Source organism: Pezoporus flaviventris, unplaced genomic scaffold (assembly GCF_033815535.1).
Source record: "Pezoporus flaviventris isolate CSIRO_AGI_PZ_B2104156 unplaced genomic scaffold, CSIRO_AGI_Pfla_v1 ptg000022l, whole genome shotgun sequence".
Classification (NCBI taxonomy): domain Eukaryota; kingdom Metazoa; phylum Chordata; class Aves; order Psittaciformes; family Psittacidae; genus Pezoporus; species Pezoporus flaviventris.
Genome location: NW_026892570.1, coordinates 2,782,389 through 2,802,307, shown reverse-complemented (window position 1 = coordinate 2,802,307; position 19,919 = coordinate 2,782,389). Strand labels below are relative to the sequence as shown.

At 41.4% G+C, this 19,919-nt stretch overlaps 1 protein-coding gene across 6 annotated transcripts in view; it reads right to left on the bottom strand.

Annotated features, from left to right (window-relative positions):
- NTRK2 (neurotrophic receptor tyrosine kinase 2) overlaps positions 1-19,646 on the bottom strand; it is a 217,519-nt gene extending 197,873 nt beyond the window's left edge. The window contains exons 1-3 of one of the 6 annotated variants that reach the window (XM_061456280.1): positions 18,785-19,646; positions 2,030-2,104; positions 1,697-1,768 (exon numbers count right to left, since the gene is read on the bottom strand). In XM_061456280.1, coding sequence (XP_061312264.1) covers positions 1,697-1,768; positions 2,030-2,104; positions 18,785-18,993 — 356 coding nt within the window. In that variant the 5' untranslated portion in view covers positions 18,994-19,646. The remainder of the gene's footprint in view (positions 1-1,696; positions 1,769-2,029; positions 2,105-18,784) is intronic. The other 5 variants (XM_061456281.1, XM_061456282.1, XM_061456283.1 and 2 more) reach the window with 5 other exon arrangements.
- Positions 19,647-19,919: the final 273 nt, after the last annotated feature.

Genomic DNA, 19,919 nt, shown 5'->3' with positions numbered 1-19,919 from the left:
TAGATTCAGTGTCCTAATCTATATACAGTATTCCAATAGATGCCTTCCAAGAAGCTAAGGTAATGGGGAAAAGATGTAAAAATCTAACACAAAATTCCTTTTGATCCCAGACTGAATTTGTTTTGTTCTGCCATGATAAGCTGAGATTCCGTCCCAGCACAGTGACTAAATCTTTCTCTGCAAATGTGCCTCTCAGGCAGTAGGCTCTTATTGCACATTTTCCACAGCCAGTGCATATGCACTTGGCTTTATGGAATTTTATCTTTTATCATAACTCTTACCATAACTTTCATCTTTAACCATAATTCAGTGAGCAAGTGTTACACAGGTAAACACAAATTTATTTTAGAAGATACTGCCCTTATATCATCAACTCATTATAGTAAAAGATATTTACTTTATTAATGACTGTATAAAGTAATATGTAAGTCTCTTAGGCTGCCAAGATGTGTTTTACTGTCTTCCAGTGACAGTTCCACATTAAGGACAACAATTACGGTTTAGGCAGATACAGTCGCTCACATCCACTCCCTACATGAATTAATTTCCCTTCTTTGGAAAATAGAGGTGCAGAAAGTGATTCCATTTAATTAGCAAAGCAATCAGCCCTTTGCTCTCTTCAACAGTTCCTCCCTATTACAAGGAAGTTATTTTACAAGCCCAAGGCTTCACCTTATGTTTCTCAGTCTCATTAGGACTTTAACAAAAGCAAGGGGTTAAGTGCTAAGTATATCTAACAAAGATGGATGGACTGAAACACACACTTGAATACTTGGCTAGAAGAGGGTACCTGTGAGGAACTGAGTCCTTCCCATGATCTCAATGTTTTGTACAACTAGACCTACAGTTTTCCATGTAAATAGCAAAGCGAGCTACTCCATGTCTATTCCACCAAGGTCATGTACTTACTCTAAACCGAAACAAAGTCTTTCAATTAGCTGATCATTTTTCTCTGTACTTTTATAAAGAACTTTGCTCTTTTATAAATAACTTTGATCAGTTCAGCTTTTGCTAACTCTAAAGTACACACTTAAAAGGCTTCACAAGCATCAACTCTGCTTCCTGAAGTTCACAAAGCACGCATTGCATTTTGGTATGAAAGTAACCTCATTCTTATATTCTTCTTTGGGTGTACTAGTTCAGATCTTGCATGAGCTTCCAAAGTGAATTTTTTGATCATTTCAGGACCAAAGTTCAGGACTGTCACATCACAGTCTCTGGGCATGCACACTGATCAAATTATATTAGATATTCTCTACGCATGCTCCTGCTGCAGTGTGTAGCTACTAGAACATGTTCAGCCCATTAGTTAGTCAAACTCATGTCGCCCAGTGTGATGCAAACCCTCAGCACCAACTCACCCAGCTGAGAGAGGCACCCTCTCTGCTACTACTTACAACTAAATACACAGCCAAAGTCCATTGTTAGAGACAGGATAATGAACTGAACAGTCTTTTTACCATCCCACATTATGTTCTTATGATCTGCAAGCTCCTTACCACGTATTTCCTATGTTCTGCCAGTTCCTCACCACACTTCTCTTACTTAGGGTCAATTAATGACAGAAGACCGTTATAACTCTGCCTTGTTGGAACATTTTTTATGAAGGAAATGGTAAAAGATAGAAATAAATTAACAATTAATTAATATGACTTGGGCAGTTTTGACCTAGAAGGCAGACACTGTTCCTACTTACATGTATTGTAGGTTGATGTTTTTCGCAAACGCCTGACGGGACACAAATCTTAAGCCTGAATCCACCACAGTCCTGTGAAAATACATAAAACTGTTATGTATGCTATATATTAAATGCAATGAGTATTTAATTTAAAATGTAATGGAAAGCATATTGATAATAATGGTTGAAATAAGAGTGTGGATCATATCTCAACAAGGCTGAACTGCAAGATCTACAACTGTCCTCTATTACATACAAAGTTAGGCCTGCTCTCTGATGAGGTTACTATACGCTTCTATAAAAGAAATAATGAAAAAACAACTTTACTAAGTATGTATCCCATATACTCACAGATTTTTAAGTCCAACATAAAATCCAACTTCGTTGTCATTGATACTTTCTAATTTTTCCTGGTTTGCGATGAAACTGTTGAAAAAGCAAGATAGAAAAATTAGGAAAGTGAATCCTTCCATGGCTTTTGACTGTTCAAAGATCAAGCACTGATGTCTGAAAGTCAGCAGTGATTGCTGACCTACACAATTAACATTAAGATCTTGTTAGGGCACCTTCAGAGTGAAAGTGCTCATAAAATATGTCCCCATCATTTAAATGGCACTTTCTAGGACAGGGCTGGAGGAGAAACAGTTGAGTTTTACACAGGGGAAATGAAACCTTGTTCATCACCCTGAAGGCACAGTAAAGCTGCATTACAGTGCTACCAAATTCCAGGACATACTTCCCTACCTCACAGATGTCATCACAGCAAAAAGGCCAACTTTAATGGTGGCAGAGAAGTTACTCCCACTTATGCTGAGGGGGGGATCAGACTGCCCTAGCATTTTCTCTCATGCTGTTAACATCATCGCTTGTTAAACTGATTTACTCCCTGCCACAAAGTTAGCTTCAGTTCTATTTATTTACAAGGTATTGCTGTAGGAAAACTGAGAAAAGGGATGCTGTACATCATGATGTGACATGCAAAAGCAGAAATTAAGAGAAAACCCATAGTATACCAAAGCACTGAATACACTCACATAACATGAATATCTGCCTGAACCCCAAAAGGGTGTGGGCATGCAAGCTGGTCCTTTGTAATATCATCATGTGAGATCTATGAATAACCAGTGACATCCCACAGACTGGAAATTAAAATGTTTTACAGATAATGCATGGATGATATATAATCTGAAAAAAAGTCTCACAGTGCAAACCATTCAGTCTAGGAAGAAGAAATTGGTGGAAACTGCAATTCAGCTGACATTATGGGCAGAAAAGTAAGCCACATGTAAGAGATACCTTGCTAAAGAGTCCATGCATTTCAAAAGACTACCCAGTCCCAGAAAAACTTACAGATTGGCCTGTATTTTCATGCGTATCCAGGACAAACCAAAGACGTAGGTTTTCCTAAAAAGACTTTTTTTGCTATAATAAAACTTGTCTTAATTTTAAGATTTAGTTTTTATTTAAAGGGAATTCTGGTAAACTGGAAAGAATGTATATTGCTTTTCCAAAGGCAACCCATGTATCTCAGCTGCTGTGTTGGAGAAACCCATTGTGTGCCCAAATCCCAGCAGAAGCTTGAGAATCACAAAAGCTGGGTTGGGCTGACCTCCAATGCTGCAAAGCTGACTTGGGCTACACTCCTGCCAAGTACCAGGAAAAGCAAAAATTTTGCCCTAATGGATTCAATGTTCCTTGGGAAAAAGAAGGGCAGTAAAAAGGCAACACACGACACTAGACAACACACATTACTACAGGATCATACGACACTTACTGATCTGCAGGACATTTTAGGATAAGACCAACACAGTGTACCCATTAAAAGATAACAGAGTCCTCCTTATTTTGTTTCCTTCCTTGAATTTTTTAAGATAATCTGATTTATTCTCTTTGGTTTATTAATCTGTTTTTTTGTTTGTTGGTTGGTAAATTTACATATTTTGCCAAATTAAAAAAAAAAATGAAGTAGTTTATAAAAAGCTATAAATTCTTCAATCTGAGAGTCTTGCAAGTGAATGATCATACTTCCTCTGAACCTGGCCTGAAGAAGAACTCATGGTTTAATTACCACCTTCTCTGTCACTTGGACTTCATCATGCTAAAATAAAGCTATGTAAGAGTAGCAAAGATACCTTCTTCATTCTGCCCTCAGTGTCCAACCAGCAAGAACCCTGTCAAGACTATAGAGAGACAGGGAAAAAACAGAAGAGCAGGAAGTGAACAAAATGGACAGAGAAACAGGGAGAAGAGACTCAGAAGACCAAAATAGAAGAAACTAAGTGGCTGGTTTTGCCAGCTGAAGATTAAGCCATCAAAAAACCCTCACTCTAACAAATACTGCTGTAAAGCAGATCCATCACTTTAACACATTTATCACCCATCCAAATCTGACATTGCAATTTTAATCATAAAAACATTTAACTAGAACCTCTCACTATGAGAAGCTCCAGAACTTGATGTAACTTACAGTGCCACACAGAAATATATTAGCATATTACATCCTGTGGTAAGCCTCAGCCAGTGTAAAACAGCTCAGCTCTGCTGAAGTCAATGAAGCTACCATAATTTACATCAGAAGATTTGAGTATGAGCACACAATCTATACAAAAAGATCAGTGTTGGTCCATTAGGGAACAAACCAAAAGGATGATATTTGGGAAGAAGAGGCAAGAATTTCCAATCTTTTTTTCCCTTTTCCTTTTCTTATTACATCCTTTAAAAGAAGGTGAGGGGGACACGGTGGTGTCATAATTTACTCTGAGCTGGTACTAGTTTCTTTATGGTTTCTTCAGTTCCTAACTGAAAGAGCCAAAAGAAATCATTGGTTTTCCATAACCACACTAAGAGTTGAGACCCAGAAGAAATTCTAGCTAAGTGCAACCAACTCAAAACAATAACTGGTCTGCAATGCATTTGTAGAAATACTCGTAGGACAGAATATGACAGAAAAGCAAATTTCACGCAGCTGAAAATCTTTGAAGAAAGAGTAAGCAAATACAATTTATCACAAGCAGGTTACGTCCTCTTACACTTCCTCACTTGCTTAACAAGTCTGTTTTAAGTTAAGCTTCTGCAGCTATTTCATAGCAGCAAGAAAGAAAAGAGTACAGTGATGTAGCTGTGCGCTGTAAGGGGAAGTTGCTGTTCTGTTTTATTGAGGGAGGTTTGAAATAAAACTTCTTCATAGCTGAAGACTATTTTTACCTTCTTCACAACTACTCTACCTTGATGCTACTTATCATCAAACATTAATACTCTAAAAGCTCTGACTTGCAGTGGGCGACACTGAGAAATGTAATTTGCCTGCCTGCCCTTAAGAATATCCACCCTAGTCTTTAACTGAACATTTTTATTGCAGCACAGAGGAATAACATCCTGACTCACTGCTGGCTGAAGTCACGTGAAGAACTTGGAAGCTCCCACTGAACATTACAGCAAAGCGCAGCACCGCCAAAACCTGTCAGTATAGTACCCAGTTGGATCACACGTATCAGGCCACAAATACCTCTGCCTCTAAACCGAGCCATCAGTTGCCTGCAGTACTACCATTCTGCATCTCCTTTGTGAGTCATCAGTAAACAGTATTTGTTTTCAGACCTTTAATTTCATCTCCCCTTTGTAAACCACTGATTACTTCTAATAAAGGCATTCAGAATCACAGACCAACTGACAGCACATTGCAACCTACTATAACACATTCATTTCAGCACACTTCAGCAGCTATTGAATAATGTCACACATTTATATATTACCACTTCTGCAACATTCTCAAAAGGATATTTTAAAATCAGAAAACAGCTAACTCCTCCAAATAAGTTCTCCTTTAAGAGGATGGTCTTCACTCCTGATCATTACACCTGTGAAAGACTACAGATACAGTCTGTATAACATCAGTGAAGCAGCCCCTGAACCACAAGGGCATGAGAAGGCAAGTTCTGCTCTTTAAAGAGGTTTAGGTAACTTTGTGCCTCAGTAGCTTGAATAAAGGTTTCACTCTAACTTTCAAATCTTTTACTTAACCTGAAAAAAAAACTGTTCAGCAGAAGCTATGCCTTCCTTATTATTTTGATTTACTCTATCTTCTCTGGATTAATATATATTAAGGTACACTACTCCATTTGGAGCTATTGGGACAGGCTGGAAAACTGGCACACACTAGTCTTAACAACATAGATGCAAGCAAATAACACTGTAATTCAGCTCCAGAAGGATTTCTGTTGCCAGAAAACTCCCTTTATGGGAAACATATTTTCTTAACACTCTAAAAAAATAAATCAATTATATGTCCAGCTCTGGTTCACACAGCTGGGAAAAAAAGTTTTTAAAATTAAGAAACATTCCCTGGTGAAACATTTCTGAACTTTGGGAAAACTTTATACTCCAAGTTATTTTTTCACTAAATCTTTAGGGAAAAAGGCAGCACACTCCAGACATTGAACTGTCAGTAGATGAACTACCATTTAACGACAGGTCACGTATGTCCCTAGTCTACACTTCTGTGAGAGCTATATGGTACCATTGACAGTTAAACACTGCAAAGTTCTCTAGTACTGTATTTTCTTATAAAATCAAATGTCAGACCAAGTCTGCTAAAACTTTAGGGCACTTTCAACACACTTGGGGTGATTCATGCAAAACTTGAAAGCTTCACAAAATACTTGATGAAACTTAACAGATTCAACTGGTTTCATTTGCACCCTCTCTGAAATTAAATTTAAAATACTACTCAAGGGGTGTGAACTCCCATAGTCTGAAAATGAAGCATAGAGCTACACAATGCTGCATATCAGGAATGAGAGGCTTCAGACAGATGACCAATGGCATAATCTCTAATCTCTAATCTCTAATCAACCAAGAAACCTTTCTACATTAGATCAAGCTCCCTCTAGGAAGGAAACTAACAGCAAGCAGTGAGCATGATACAGACATCTAGTAATGACATGTTCTCTACAGATATACGGCTTACTCCAACTACTTCGTTCTGTTTTGCTGTCTCCATCTGGTACCATCAGTGCCAGTTTTCATACAGCCAATCTCAAGAAACTGAACTTCTACTCCTAAAAGAGCATGTCATAACTCAAGAAAGAGGCAGTGTGTCGAGTTAGTCCATCGTGGACTTACCTATCATTCAGCAATTTTACAGACAGGTACTTGACTCTGTAGATGTCTGGTGTCTCCTGACAAATTCTGAGCAAGTGCTGTGGTGGTATTGGTTTTTTTAAACTGTGAATCATTCTGTATTTCACAAAGAGTGAAAAACTGATTGCCACTACCACAGGCTCCTTAAGTCATCCTTCAGGGTATTTTCTTCCTCCTGTTTAGAGCATTTAAGCATGAGTCACAGAAGACTACAGGACGTAGCTCTCCATGTGCAGTATAGCAGCTCTGCAGCTGACATAATTAACTCTGGGATCTTTCTTTACAGCCACAGGCACACCCAGTTTTTTGAGCAAATCCTTTACTACACATTCAGATAATGCGCTATTCAGGGCGATCTGGAAGTCATCTAATGGTCAAGGTCACAAATCACAGTTACCTTCAAGAATTCCCTATTCTTGATGTGTGGCTGCATCAACTGCCAAGAGACTGTGGGGCTCAGACATTCTGCTCCGTGTCAACATGCTATGATTATCCAATTAGTAGTACACAACTGCTATTGTGAATTGCTTCTCCAAAGCCATCACTCTGAAAAATTAGTGCCAACCCACCAGCTTGAAGCAGGAGAAAGCAGGAATTCAGTGGAGATCCCAATCCTGTTTTGGTATTGCAGGAGCAGATACACACTCTTGATTATGACTGCAACTCCCTGGGAAATGGAAAGCCCACAATATGCCAGCCAACCTTAGTTCCCTCTTTACAGTATGCAAACATGAAGGCAAAAGTAAAAATAAATAAATATGTCTGCAATGCAGAGTTTAAGGGAAGAGTTACTATATTTAGAGGCAGGGAAAACAAAACATAGTGCACCCCTGGGCTTACTTACTTTTCTGGTTTGGCCTCAACGTGTTTGGCCTCAAGGTGTTTGTCCTGTTCTCTTCAAATAACAGACTACCAAATCAAGCAAACTCTCAAGACATATCATGCAGCTTTCCAGATTTAAGATCCATGCCCTTGATGAGCTCCACCTTCAAAATTATTTTTCAAAAATCCATTTAAAGCTTATTTAAGTATTTTCTCCTTTTGGAAACCTGTCCTCCCCCTTAAGCTTCATGAAATTCATGCATTTGATATTTCACCAAGACATCAATTTTTGACATCTTTCCAGAGGACAACTGACAGCTACAGTCTAGTGTTTCCTTAGCAGTGATATTTTGGAAATGTTGATACTCCTCGATATAGTCAGAAAGAAGTATCAAGTAGCCAGACAATAACCTATTTATTCAAAAAGGTATGTCTTAATTACTGACCTTATACTTATCTACAACACACATTTTATTCACTATGTATGAAATTGTCCCTGCAGACTGTTAGGAAGAGGCTTAAACTCCTGTACAGTCCTTTCATAATATATACATTAAAAATCGCATAAAATAACATACAAAAGGAGAGTAGTAAAGGTGGCTTATTATCAGTTCTTGACAGAGATGTGACTAACCTTTTTTATTATTTGGCTTGCAAGAAAGAAAGAGCACCTCGAATGAATAGATACAAATATATCTGACATCTCTTTCTCCTACAGAACCACTTAGTGTGGTGATTCTTCAAAGACCAGTAACACAACCACTCTCTTTTTCACGAGTTGCATCCATCACCTTTGTAGCTGTCACTGGCCTTGATGTAAATGAGAATGACAAAACATCAGTAAGACTGCTCCTAACCATTCTTTATGTGAATCTTTTGGGGTCACTCAGTGAATCAAAATATTAAAGCATCTTGGTTGATGTCAAAACCTTTGAATTCTCTTTACAGTTACCCATACTCAGGCAGTGACTGGGTGGAAGGATATCTTAAGTGAGTTACACATCCTTCAGAGTTAGATAAGCACTTGTTGACATTATGCTTCCTAACATTTTAAGTCTTTTTCCTATCTCCAGGTTTTGGCATGTTCAGTATTACATGATTCTTTGATTCAGTGTAAGAAATTCCCTCTGAAATTCTCTCTAGGTTGGCCTTCACCTGACATATATTCTTTCCACTGCTTGACATTAATTCCTGGCTTTATTCAGTTTAAAATTACTGGCTTTTGGAACATCAAATACTCTGTTCAATCTGCTCTGATACTCACTGGAACATCGAGACATATATCCGTACCTGATACACTATCCACTGTCCTGTTCACTGCACGCAGTACACGCCATGCCAAATACAGATCAGAAGGTAATACTTCCATATGACAGAGTGAAACTGCAAAACTTAATGACGTCTGTTCAAGAAAATCCATCTATAGCCTGTCAATGTATTAAATTATCTGCATAATTTTACTCCTGACACCTCAAAGAATAATTATTTTTCCATAAACCAGCAAAAGTTTTCCTTCTTATGTTTTTATTTAAGTCTTGAGAGTCTCCATATGGTCATAATCTCTACCTTTTTCTCTGCAATTATTACACAGAGAACCCAATTGGTAGATATTTTTCCAGTCTTCAAATGATACCATCTGCTGCCATGGTTCACAACTGATTTCCTATTCTCTTTCCTAAGACCTGTGAAATATCTCGTGTAGCCTTGACCACATATCTGTGTGTTCTCCAAGATGTATTTTGCTTTTAATGGAAGACATACATGAATACAACTTCACATTGTTACTGAAGCATTCCAAAAAGGCTATGGGTTGTATTTTTGACTTTCCATGGTACGGCCACTCTTGATATTTATCTCAATTTTCTAAGCCCACAACAGGCTGACACTTTCTGTATGTCAACACCAACCTATTTATATTTAACCCATGCATTTTTTCAGACAGCATTTCAACAACATCAAATTGCTTTTTGTTGAAGCCTTTCAAAGGCACTTCACTCTTCCATGTTTATTTGCTATTCACAGCTCCCAATTTCACTTTCTTTTATCACATTTATTTCCATTCTGGTTTCTACCCTGTATAGTCCATTTCTCATTTTAATTGGCTGATCTTTTGAATTTATAGCTTCTTCTATTAGCATTTCCAAAAAAAATCACTTTCTCTTCACTTGAGGAATCCTGTTCTTCACTTAATATAAGTAGTTTCTCACTTGCACTGCATATATTAGCATAATGATGTGTTTATTACACTTCCTGCACATTTGTTAGTATCCAGAGTATCTCTAATACTAGTGCTGACTGCCACATTGCTGCCACTGTTTCCATAACTTTCCATGTTCTTTTTCTTAGCCAGTTTGATATTAGGGAAACTCTCTCTTGCAGTGGTACATGCAGACTAGCATCCTATATCTATCTTTCAGGTTTCTCTTTGTATCACTGTTTGCTCTGCTGCCTGACATACACGTATTTCCTCTGAGTGAGATCACCTTTATTTAAAAACCCACTTGTGGTTGTCTTTATTGTTATACCTAAGGAAAATACACTCTTTTATACGCATTAGTTTTCCAATTTAATATAATTTCAAGCCTTAGATCATCTTCTCTACCATTTCCCCTTCAAACTAAACTCTCATTCTGCATGTACCTATTCATAAGGTGACATCTTTTACTACAGTAGTCTTCAAACTTTTTCAGTATTTCTGCAAAGCTGCCTGCTCCTTACCCACCAATACTTCCACACTGTTCTCCGTTTACCTGTACAGCTATTGTTTCTGTCACTGCTTATGAGTAGAGTAGTATTTTTCTCATCCACCAGCCTGTTTCTCCCTGTGTTTTCATGAACACACCACAGCACTGCACACACCTTCTTCCTGCACTCCTCCAGCCTACACACCTTTGCAGCATTCTCCCCACTCCAGGGTGTGCACAGTGAATGAAGAATCCACTTGCAATTATACAAGATCAAGCAAACATTTCAGTGATACCTCCAACTGTCAGGAGTAAACCTTACGCTTCAGATAACCCCTGTGAAAAGCAAAACTGCTTCAAAGCAAACTGTCCATTAAAAGTTGTGAGAATATGCAGAAGCACTCTACAGCTGTGCATACAACCAGACCAAGAAAACAGAAGGAAAACTACCCTGTCTCCATGCAGACTAGAACGTCACTGGAGGGCTGGGAGAAACGTTCGGGGCAGGAAGGATCACAGAGTCTTTCCTCCACACACATCCACCTCCAGGATAAGTGGTATCTATTTCTGCAGCTCTGCCACCTAGGTCCCCCAGATGGAACAGGCTCTAGGCAACAAGACAGTCACTGCACACAAACATGGTCGGGGATCTTCAGTGACGTCTATGGCGGAAGGAATATCCAGCATCAGAAGTATTTTTCTATTTACCTTGATGTAATGTGGATTTGTGCCAATTCAAAATGTCTGTAAATTGATTTGAATCTAACCTGAAAAGTTTAAACTTTTGTGTATGTATGCAATACATAGTCTTCAAAAGATACTTATATTGCTACCACTCTACACATTAAATACTTCAGCATATGCTTAGTCCCATGAATTTAACATAACTGCCCTTAGCAGAAGAGTACAGTGCATGTGTTTATCAGATGAGGATCACGGTATGCATAATGTGCCCAAACCCTGTTTCTAAATATTAGGAAAAGGGGGGGGGGGGGGGGCAGCGAGAGGGAGATTAATATGTAATGGACAATTCACACACCAGGGGGAAGGGGGACAGGGGGCGTGCGGAATTTTATCTTCATGAACTTGACCCATATTCACCAAACAGATTCACCTGCTTAAAGAAAAAAAGAGAAGAAGTGTCTGTGTGAGGTAGAAGACCACAGATTTGGAAAAAAAAAAAATGCTGAAAAAGTGCTCCAACACCATCCAGGGGTACCAGGTTCAATTCCTTCCTCTCCCTAAGGGAATGTGATCTCATGTCTCAGAAGATACCATACTATAAAGCAACCTGAGAGAGGGTAGTCTCAACTTTACCTGTTCATGCTGTTCTAATTTTTGCTGTAATTGAACACTCAGTGAAGCAGAAGCAGGACCCAGCTGTCTTGCTACACAAATAAGTGCCACAGTTGCTTAGCTAAATAGACTGTTCTGCTCTCTGACCCAAAAGCACATTTAAATACTCCATGCCAAGTAAGGCAACTTAGATGGGAAGACTCAAGGCAAAGCACACACCTGTATGCCATACAGGACAGTAGCTGAGATTTGACGTTCAAGACCTTTGTTTAGACCCATGGTCTACTTGAAGTGGAGCAGTTCACCACATGCACTGCTGAAATGGTTCATCTGAGACCACAAAAACATCTTACTCCACAGCTCGACCCTGCTCATTAAAACTAAGGCCTTGTTTTTTCCACTCCCAGTGGACAAAGTCCCCAAGGTTTCCTTACACTCAGTGGAGAGAGAAGGGGACGTCTCCGCAGGTAATTTGCAGTAGGAACCCAATTTAGCCTCCTGAATCACTTCCTGGAAGAAGTGAGTTCTCCATCGCTGGCAGGAGAGTACCCAGCTGAGTTAAGTACCTTCATTACACAGTTCATGAGAACTTGCCAGATTTTAAATGCTGAGGCCTGGGACAGTCCCAGACATGATTTATCAAGTCCAGCGCTTGACACCCACAGCAGATGCTGTGAGAAGTCCCCCAGTGCATGCCCGGTAAGCCTGACATGCCCAGTATGTGCACATGATTTATACACATATGCTCGCTGTGCTGTCTGGCATTCAGAAAATCAGGCAGTTGTTGCAGAAGAATGGGAAAAGTCACGTCCTATACACTTTTCATATGGAATACCACATCTGACTGTACAATGTGGGATATGCATGCTTCACAAGATATCTGCTGAATACAGCCTTAATTATTTTTACACATATGGTTAGGATTAAAAAAAAAGGTAAGAATAATTTCATCTAAATCTGAAACTGGAAGACTTTTGGCCCAACTGTCAAACCAAGAGGAAAAATAGGTGACTTGCCTAGCCCAAAGTACAGCTCGTTGTCAGATTCTTCCAATAGGACCTCAGACACATTGTCATTTCATTGCTTTTCTGTTTCAGCAATGGGCTAACTTTAATTGAAGTTTTACCCTTCTTTTACTTACACACCAGACAACTATATACAGTGAGACATAAATCCTCAATGGACCAGCACAAACTTGTGTAATGGTTGCAGCTTCTACATTTTTGTACACAGAGGTGTAGGTTCATTTCAATACAAAACTATTTAAAGCCTTGTAAAAGAGCCCCCTAAAATACTTGATCTCAACTTCCTCTTGCCTCAACATATTCAGTCTTCACACAGTAGGAAAACACTTGAGAGTCAAGGCAAGATGCAAGTCAAAAACACATCAAATAATAGAGCAACAGGCTTATTCTCTCCCAAATTTTAAACAAGATAATGCTTGAATCAACTTCTTTTCATCCTTCACAAACATCCTCTAAATTACTCTACCCTGGCAAAACACTAATTGCAGCCAGTTATGTCACTGCCTTTAACAAGGCCAGAATCGCACCCTCGGCTTCCCCCTGAAATAAAAGGCACATAAGTACCTTGTTGGATCAGGACCAGCTGCTTCAGCAAAAGGCTGGTTCAAGTCATACCATTCAGAGATTACAATCTCTTTAAGTGCCTCTGAAAGTGCCATGAGGCTTTAGACTGCTTTGTTCCACTTTCTGTTACTTCTGCAAAAAGAAAAAAAAATCTCACTTCTTCAAGCCTTGTCTAGGAACCAAAGAACATTGACCCGAAATCTGATCTTCAAGAGTATATCCTACCGATGACGACACAAGCCAGAAACATCAATAGCTGAATTGGTACTAATATATTTATGTTTCAGCTATAATGTCTGTTGATGATACAATTCAGTGCAGGTCATTTTTTTCCAGAAAAAAAAAAAAAGGAGATTCACAACAGAATTTCCTTGACATGGCTCCTTTCCCATAAGTCCATTATGACTGTTCAATGTTAAGGTTAATAGTACCTATGTAAAAAGCAGCATCTCCCTATGCATATTTCAGGAGAGGGAGTAGTTAGGTTTGCTTTTTGCACTTTCTGAAAATATAGGTGACAATCGAACAGGAATTAAGGTGCACCCTTATTATATTTTATTTTAACAGCAGCTATGTTCCTACATACATCTGGATGAAGAGATCTTAACAAACACAAAGTGTCCTGTAAAAGAGCACATTCCCATTCCAGGCAGTGCAGGCTTTCAAACATCTATGAATTTATTTCCCTATTTGGAATATATGTAAATTAATGGATTTATACAACGAGTGCTTCATTTTTTAAAGGATGGTTTTCAAAGAGAGGTTTTTTCATATGTAACAAGCTTAATATACATTTAACATAAATAAAACATTGAGACAGTTTTAGACTTCTCTGCTCCATTTTTCGGCTTTTATTATTCTTCATTACCTGCTACAATCATCAAGCTTGGGCAAGGGTATTTGGATGTCCACCTTCATTAACATACTGTTAGACATTCATGCAGTGACAGATAACAAACATGGAAGAAAAGGAACTGCAATTCAGTGAGGGAGGTCCTTCTTGCATTAAAATGAAATTCAGAATAAAGGCCTTGTTTAGCTATGTACAAGTTTTTGCTTTACAGTTATATGGGATCTAAAATCTCGCTAAGCTACTTTCTCCCTTACACTGTCAGCATAAAAATAATGAAGAAAAAATAGAACCTGAGAAATCTGGAAAATGCCAGCCTAAAGATATCTCAGGCTGCCCTGCTGGGCCCTCTGTTTTCTCACTAGCATGGAAAGAAGTGGAAGTTTCTTGAAAACAACGTCTTCAAGACCAAATTCTTAAATTCATACAAATAGTTTTCATTTTAGCATATAAATCCTAAACCTCTCTCAAAACTCTTTAGGACAGAGACATAGTCATAGAGGGAGAGGCAGAGTTTTGGTAGCCCAGCCATGAGCACCTTCTGAAGGATGCTGCTCTCCTTCAGCATAAACTGTTTTGCCTGAGCCTGATGGAGTCAGCCCCAGCGGAGACTCCAAGGAGCCTCTTCAGTCCTCATCAACTGGAAGGTCAATGACTGAAACAAGCTAGGTTTCTGGGAGCAAAAAAAAAATAGAAAAAATAATGCCACTATACACAAAACCCAATGCTTTGTGATACTTGCAATATTTTTAGACCCTAGAAATTAAAAACTGACTCTTGTAAAGAGTATTTTCAGCTCACCTTAACCAATTAACCAGATCTTTAAAGGAAGATAAAAAAGATGAATTCCTAAAAGCAGCTATTATATCACCACTGTCCAAAACCCCTTTTATATTTGTAGCCTGATGCCTCGTGTTTTATTACACAATTCCAAGTCACCAGAAATAACTTTTCAATCCAGCCAAACCATGCGATGCTGCACAGCCAAAAGCTGTTTTGAGGAAGACGGGGCTGGGGGCTGGAGGAGCCTTGTAGAAGGTTTTATACTACATTAAATCTACAATAGCCTAGAAATCTAAAATGAAAAAGACCCAAAATAACAACAGCTCTGAGCTCCATATGAATTTAAACATGCCTTTTTCTTTTTTTTTTAGCACAAGCTCACATGACTTGTTAAATAATTTACTCTATAAATTACTTATCCTGTCTTACTTATTAGCAATTCTAGAGTGCTTTATATAGCTCCAATAGAAATTTATTTTGTGGTTTTGAAATGTACGCAATACACAATCACCTCTCCTTTAATAGGCAAGAGCTTGAAAGTCACCCAATATTTTGTGGGCAATTGGTTCTTCCTGAAATACACCAATTAATTTCAAACCCCATTCACCTGAATAACCATAAGTCAACATATTAACGACTTGATATCAGAACTGTGAAACTAGGCCTGGAATACACTTGCACTGCAGAAAGACACTCTGAAATTAAAGTCTTTGAAGAGTGATATACTAACGATACATTTTACTTAATAAGAAAGTATTAACCCATCCTTTTACAAGGAGTCCTGATGACTTTAAACATTATTCATTTACTATCCGATTAGTATTTTTGCTCACCCAGGACTACTTGTTTGATATTGTGCCTACAAGACTTGAATTTAGCAATACTTACATACTCCTTTTGCTCTCACCACTCTTGGCCCTTGGCTCTTAATGCAAGTGCAACATGAGCTCAAATGACTGGTACCATGATTTTAATGCAGGATCTCACTCTGGAGTTCAATTTATCTCTAATAATATCAAAACTACCAAACAATTACTACCATTAAGCTCTGTTATGATAAGGGATTTTAGCACTGGCACATGCTTTCCAGATAAGGAAAGCCAATTGTACGAACCTAAAATCTTGTTAGAACAGAATTTTCAAAATCTTTTATTCATCTTAATAGAAAACTACACAAGAACAACCAGTTAGGGAAAAGGTAAGGAAGATGACTAAGAACAGCACCAGGTATAAATACTCTTAAGCCCTCCCACACCAAGTTTCATCAGCTGGCCATCACAGGGCTGATGCAGAAGTGCTCAGGGTGTCTTTCCACTGCTGTTGTTAGATTTGGGTGCTGGATCCGTCCAGGAATCAAGAAATAGCTGGACTGGGAGATGAGTGTTCATTCAGCTCTAGCTGCAATTTACCTACAGGTCAAAACAGAGCCGAAGCACCAGAATGTCTGGTGAAGGATACCCGATGTGTGGGACCACAGCTCTGTTACTCCTACCAGCACCACCCCAGCTTTCTCTCCCACCTCTCAGAGGAAAGGGGAAACCCTCGCTGCCTGCTTACATCCTGAAAGCTTGTGCCATCCACCTGGCCCACAGCCAAGCCTCTGCACCACCATGGGTTTCACATGCCTTCCCTAACCATGCAGTTATCCTAACACTCCAGTACATGTGGCCCCAGTGAGGATCTAGAGTCAGCCCGCATGCCCTGCGTGCCTGTCAGTATTTTGCCTGGGACTGCAGGATCCACTCCTGACAGGAGCAGCTTGTGAGCAGCAAATGAAGGATTGCTTTCAACAGAACTCAGGAAATACATAGGAATAAATTACTAGAAATTAAGTGTCTTTTCCTCTTCTCTTACTTATACCAAGAATGATTTTACCAGAGACCAGTGGAACTGTGCTCCTCTATCTACAAAGCACATAATGAAAAATCAGGCCTAAAGCTTCCCAAGTAAAATACAATGCCCTGGTCTCTTAAACTTGTTTCTTAGCTAGTATATTTCCACAGTCTGTATCTACCATATTATAAGTGCTTCCCTACATATTTACTGTTTACTGAGCTCCCACAGTGAAATAACAGCTAGTGCCGTCCGATTTTTAATTTATGCCTATAAACTAATTAAAGAGTCTCCGTGTTTTATGTTGAAAGTACGCATGAAAAAAACATCCTAAATATGTGCAACAGCATCTCCTGAGAAATCCATGACTCAAAATTATTTTTAGATCACCAAACACAACAACGTGCAATGTCACAGAATGATACAGTAAAAATTCAAAAGAAATGCCAAGACATGCTCAAAAAACACAAGAAAATGAACACCAAAAGCACCAGAGCAAAATTACTAGACATTCTTTAAGTTGATCATGGCTGGAATACATATTTGCATGCATGTTTCCTCCCCTGGCCTTTTAAACAGAGTTAAATTCTAGAGGGGGATTGCTCTTTTACCTCCAAATTGAACATATCAGAAAATAGCACCAACAAAGCCTATGAAGATAAGCAGAGATGCATAGCTTAAAGCAATTTTTTTCTTTTCCTAGTGTAGCAATCCACCAAATATTAAACACACATCTAAACCAGTAACTGCCGTAACAGCAAGTCTGTTTCTTTACCACAGGTCCTAACAGTCTACCAAAGGTAAACCATGTAGGAGTAGTAGAAATTCATGTCTCCAAACACACATGGGGGGATGCAGAAAATTGACTTCAGCAAACTGCAGAAAGGTAGCCCAAAGGGTACAGTTTAATCTAAAATAATTATTTCACAGTATATTATTTCTAAAGGAAATTGAAAGGGAGAAGAAGGATGGAGAATGCAAACAGTATATGTAGATCTGGGGGGAAGTATTCTGACATCTTTTTCATTAAGTGTCATGGAAAACAATCCAGAAACCACAGGGACTGGAAAATAGAGATAGACAGAACAGCTTGAGAAGGTTTTCTTCCCCAGATCTATCATATGCAGGTCCAGTATTCAAAATTTTTTGCTCATCAAGAGCCTTTGCAGCTTTTCTCTGGCAGCATCTGTGGATGTCACAGAGCAGAGAGCTGTGAAATGATGCAGGATTTAAGAAGTAAAGCTACAGAACTCTTACCGAATATCATATGCAAGCAAATGAGACTGGAAGCAACACATGGGTAAGGCAGAAATTGAAGAAAAAAAAAAACAAACCCAAACAACTTTCTGCAGCTTCCTCACTATCAATAAGGGTTTCCTAATCCTTTAGCACTTGCTGGAGACAGCACAATGCTCATTCCTCTGCAGGCTTAGCATTTCTCCTTCCAGCCACCTTACTGAGAAGGGCAAAGCAGGCTCGCATGCCTATGGGGAAGATAGTTTGCTGTCCCTTCCACCAGAATCTGCCGCATCATCTCCTTTTTTATCCTTTCTTTTTGGTTGATTGACCGTGGGGATTTTTTTAACAGAAAAAGCGTACAGGAGAGATCGGGAGGGAGGGCGGGAGGGAGTCACCCGCCAAAACTCTCGGTTCCCAGGAATAGGCATAGGGAGATAAAGTAAAGGAATTAATAAAATAGACACCCTCCCCCCCCAGCCCCCCCACCCCCCCTTTCCAGATGAGCCGCGGCCGCAGAGTGAGGTCTGTGCGATGCGCTCCCTTCGGCCAGTGCTGGACCCCAGCTCGCCGTCCCGCTCCCCGGCTGCCCCGCGGGACCTCCGCACCGATCTTCCGCCGCGCCGCCAGTCCCGTTCCCCGGGAACCGCATCGCGGGCAATTAGGATTCATCACCTTCAGCGGGCTGGCAGCGGAATCTCTGTGAAGTCTCGTTCAAATTAAATCACACCCAGCCGTCAGGCTGCCTGCCACCCCCCCCTGCCCGAGGAGCAAGTGCCTTTCGGCACGGTTGAGTTCCCTGCCGCTCCCCCCCGCAGCGTCCCCCGGACGCCCCATCCCGCCAGCCCCCGTTCTCAGGCCGGACCGTACTCACATCTCGGTGACATTGTCGCCGTCGGCGCTCCCCTGCGGCACGGGGAAGGAGGCGATGCCCGGCACCGGCTCCGCGCACCAGATACGCCAGGAGCTGCAGCGGCAGGACGCGGGGCAGCCCAGAGCGCCCCGCCAGCAGCCCAGCACCAGGCAGCACAAGCCCCACAGCCGCGCCAGGCCGGGTCCCGGCCTCCGCCGCCAGGACATCATGCTGACCCCGCTCACTCCAGCGCTGCCCCGACGGCCTCCTCCTGCTCCCGCTGCAGCCGCCGCCGCTGTTGCCGGAGCGCACGCCCAGAGGGTGCACAGCCTACCGCGCCTCGGGCGGGCACCCCGCGACTGGGACTCACATGGGCGCGCCGCAGCCGCTGCCGCAGCTACAGCTGCCCCGCGGCGCTGCCTGCCCCGAGGACTCCGGGAGGCGGCGGGAGCCAGGGCCGGACGCTGCGGCGGGGCTGGGGCGGGGAGGGTAGAAGGAGTCGCCGGCGAGGCGCGGCACCTGCCCCCGACCCCGCGGGCGGGCGGGCGGACAGCGGCACCGCCTTGGTCCTCTTGGCGGCTCCCGATGATGCTGCAAAACCCACGGAGCGGCGGGGGCAGGTGGCGGAGGCTGCGCTGCTACCTGCGGGGGCTCGGGCAACCGCTGCCCGCCGTAGGGAGGGAAGGAGAGAAAGAGGGAGGCACAGCCCTCGGCAGCGTCGGCGGGGCTCGGAGAGCCGTGCTCGCCTCTTTACGCACTGTCGCCTCCTCCTTCCAGCTGATAATAAAGCAGCCCCGGCTCCTGCTCCAGCCCAAGCTAGGGAGCTGCCGGCAAAGTGACGTGGGGCTGACGCAAAGAGGGGCAGAAACTCCACAAAATGAGCCTGAAATCCGAAAAAAAAATAAAAAAAAAAAGAGAGAGGAAAAAAAAGACAAAAGCAACACGGGCGGAGGGAGGGGGAGCGGAGGGAGGGTGACGGAGAGCAGATACCAATAGGCACTCTGCGCCTGAGCCTTCAGACGCGCTTACACACACTCACGCTCACGCGCGCGCGCGCCCCGCCGCCGATGCGGGGTGGGCGCCCCGCCGGGTCGCCTCGCCGAGGGACACCGGCCGTCCCCATCAGGGCGAGACCTCCCCATCGCGGGATAAACGA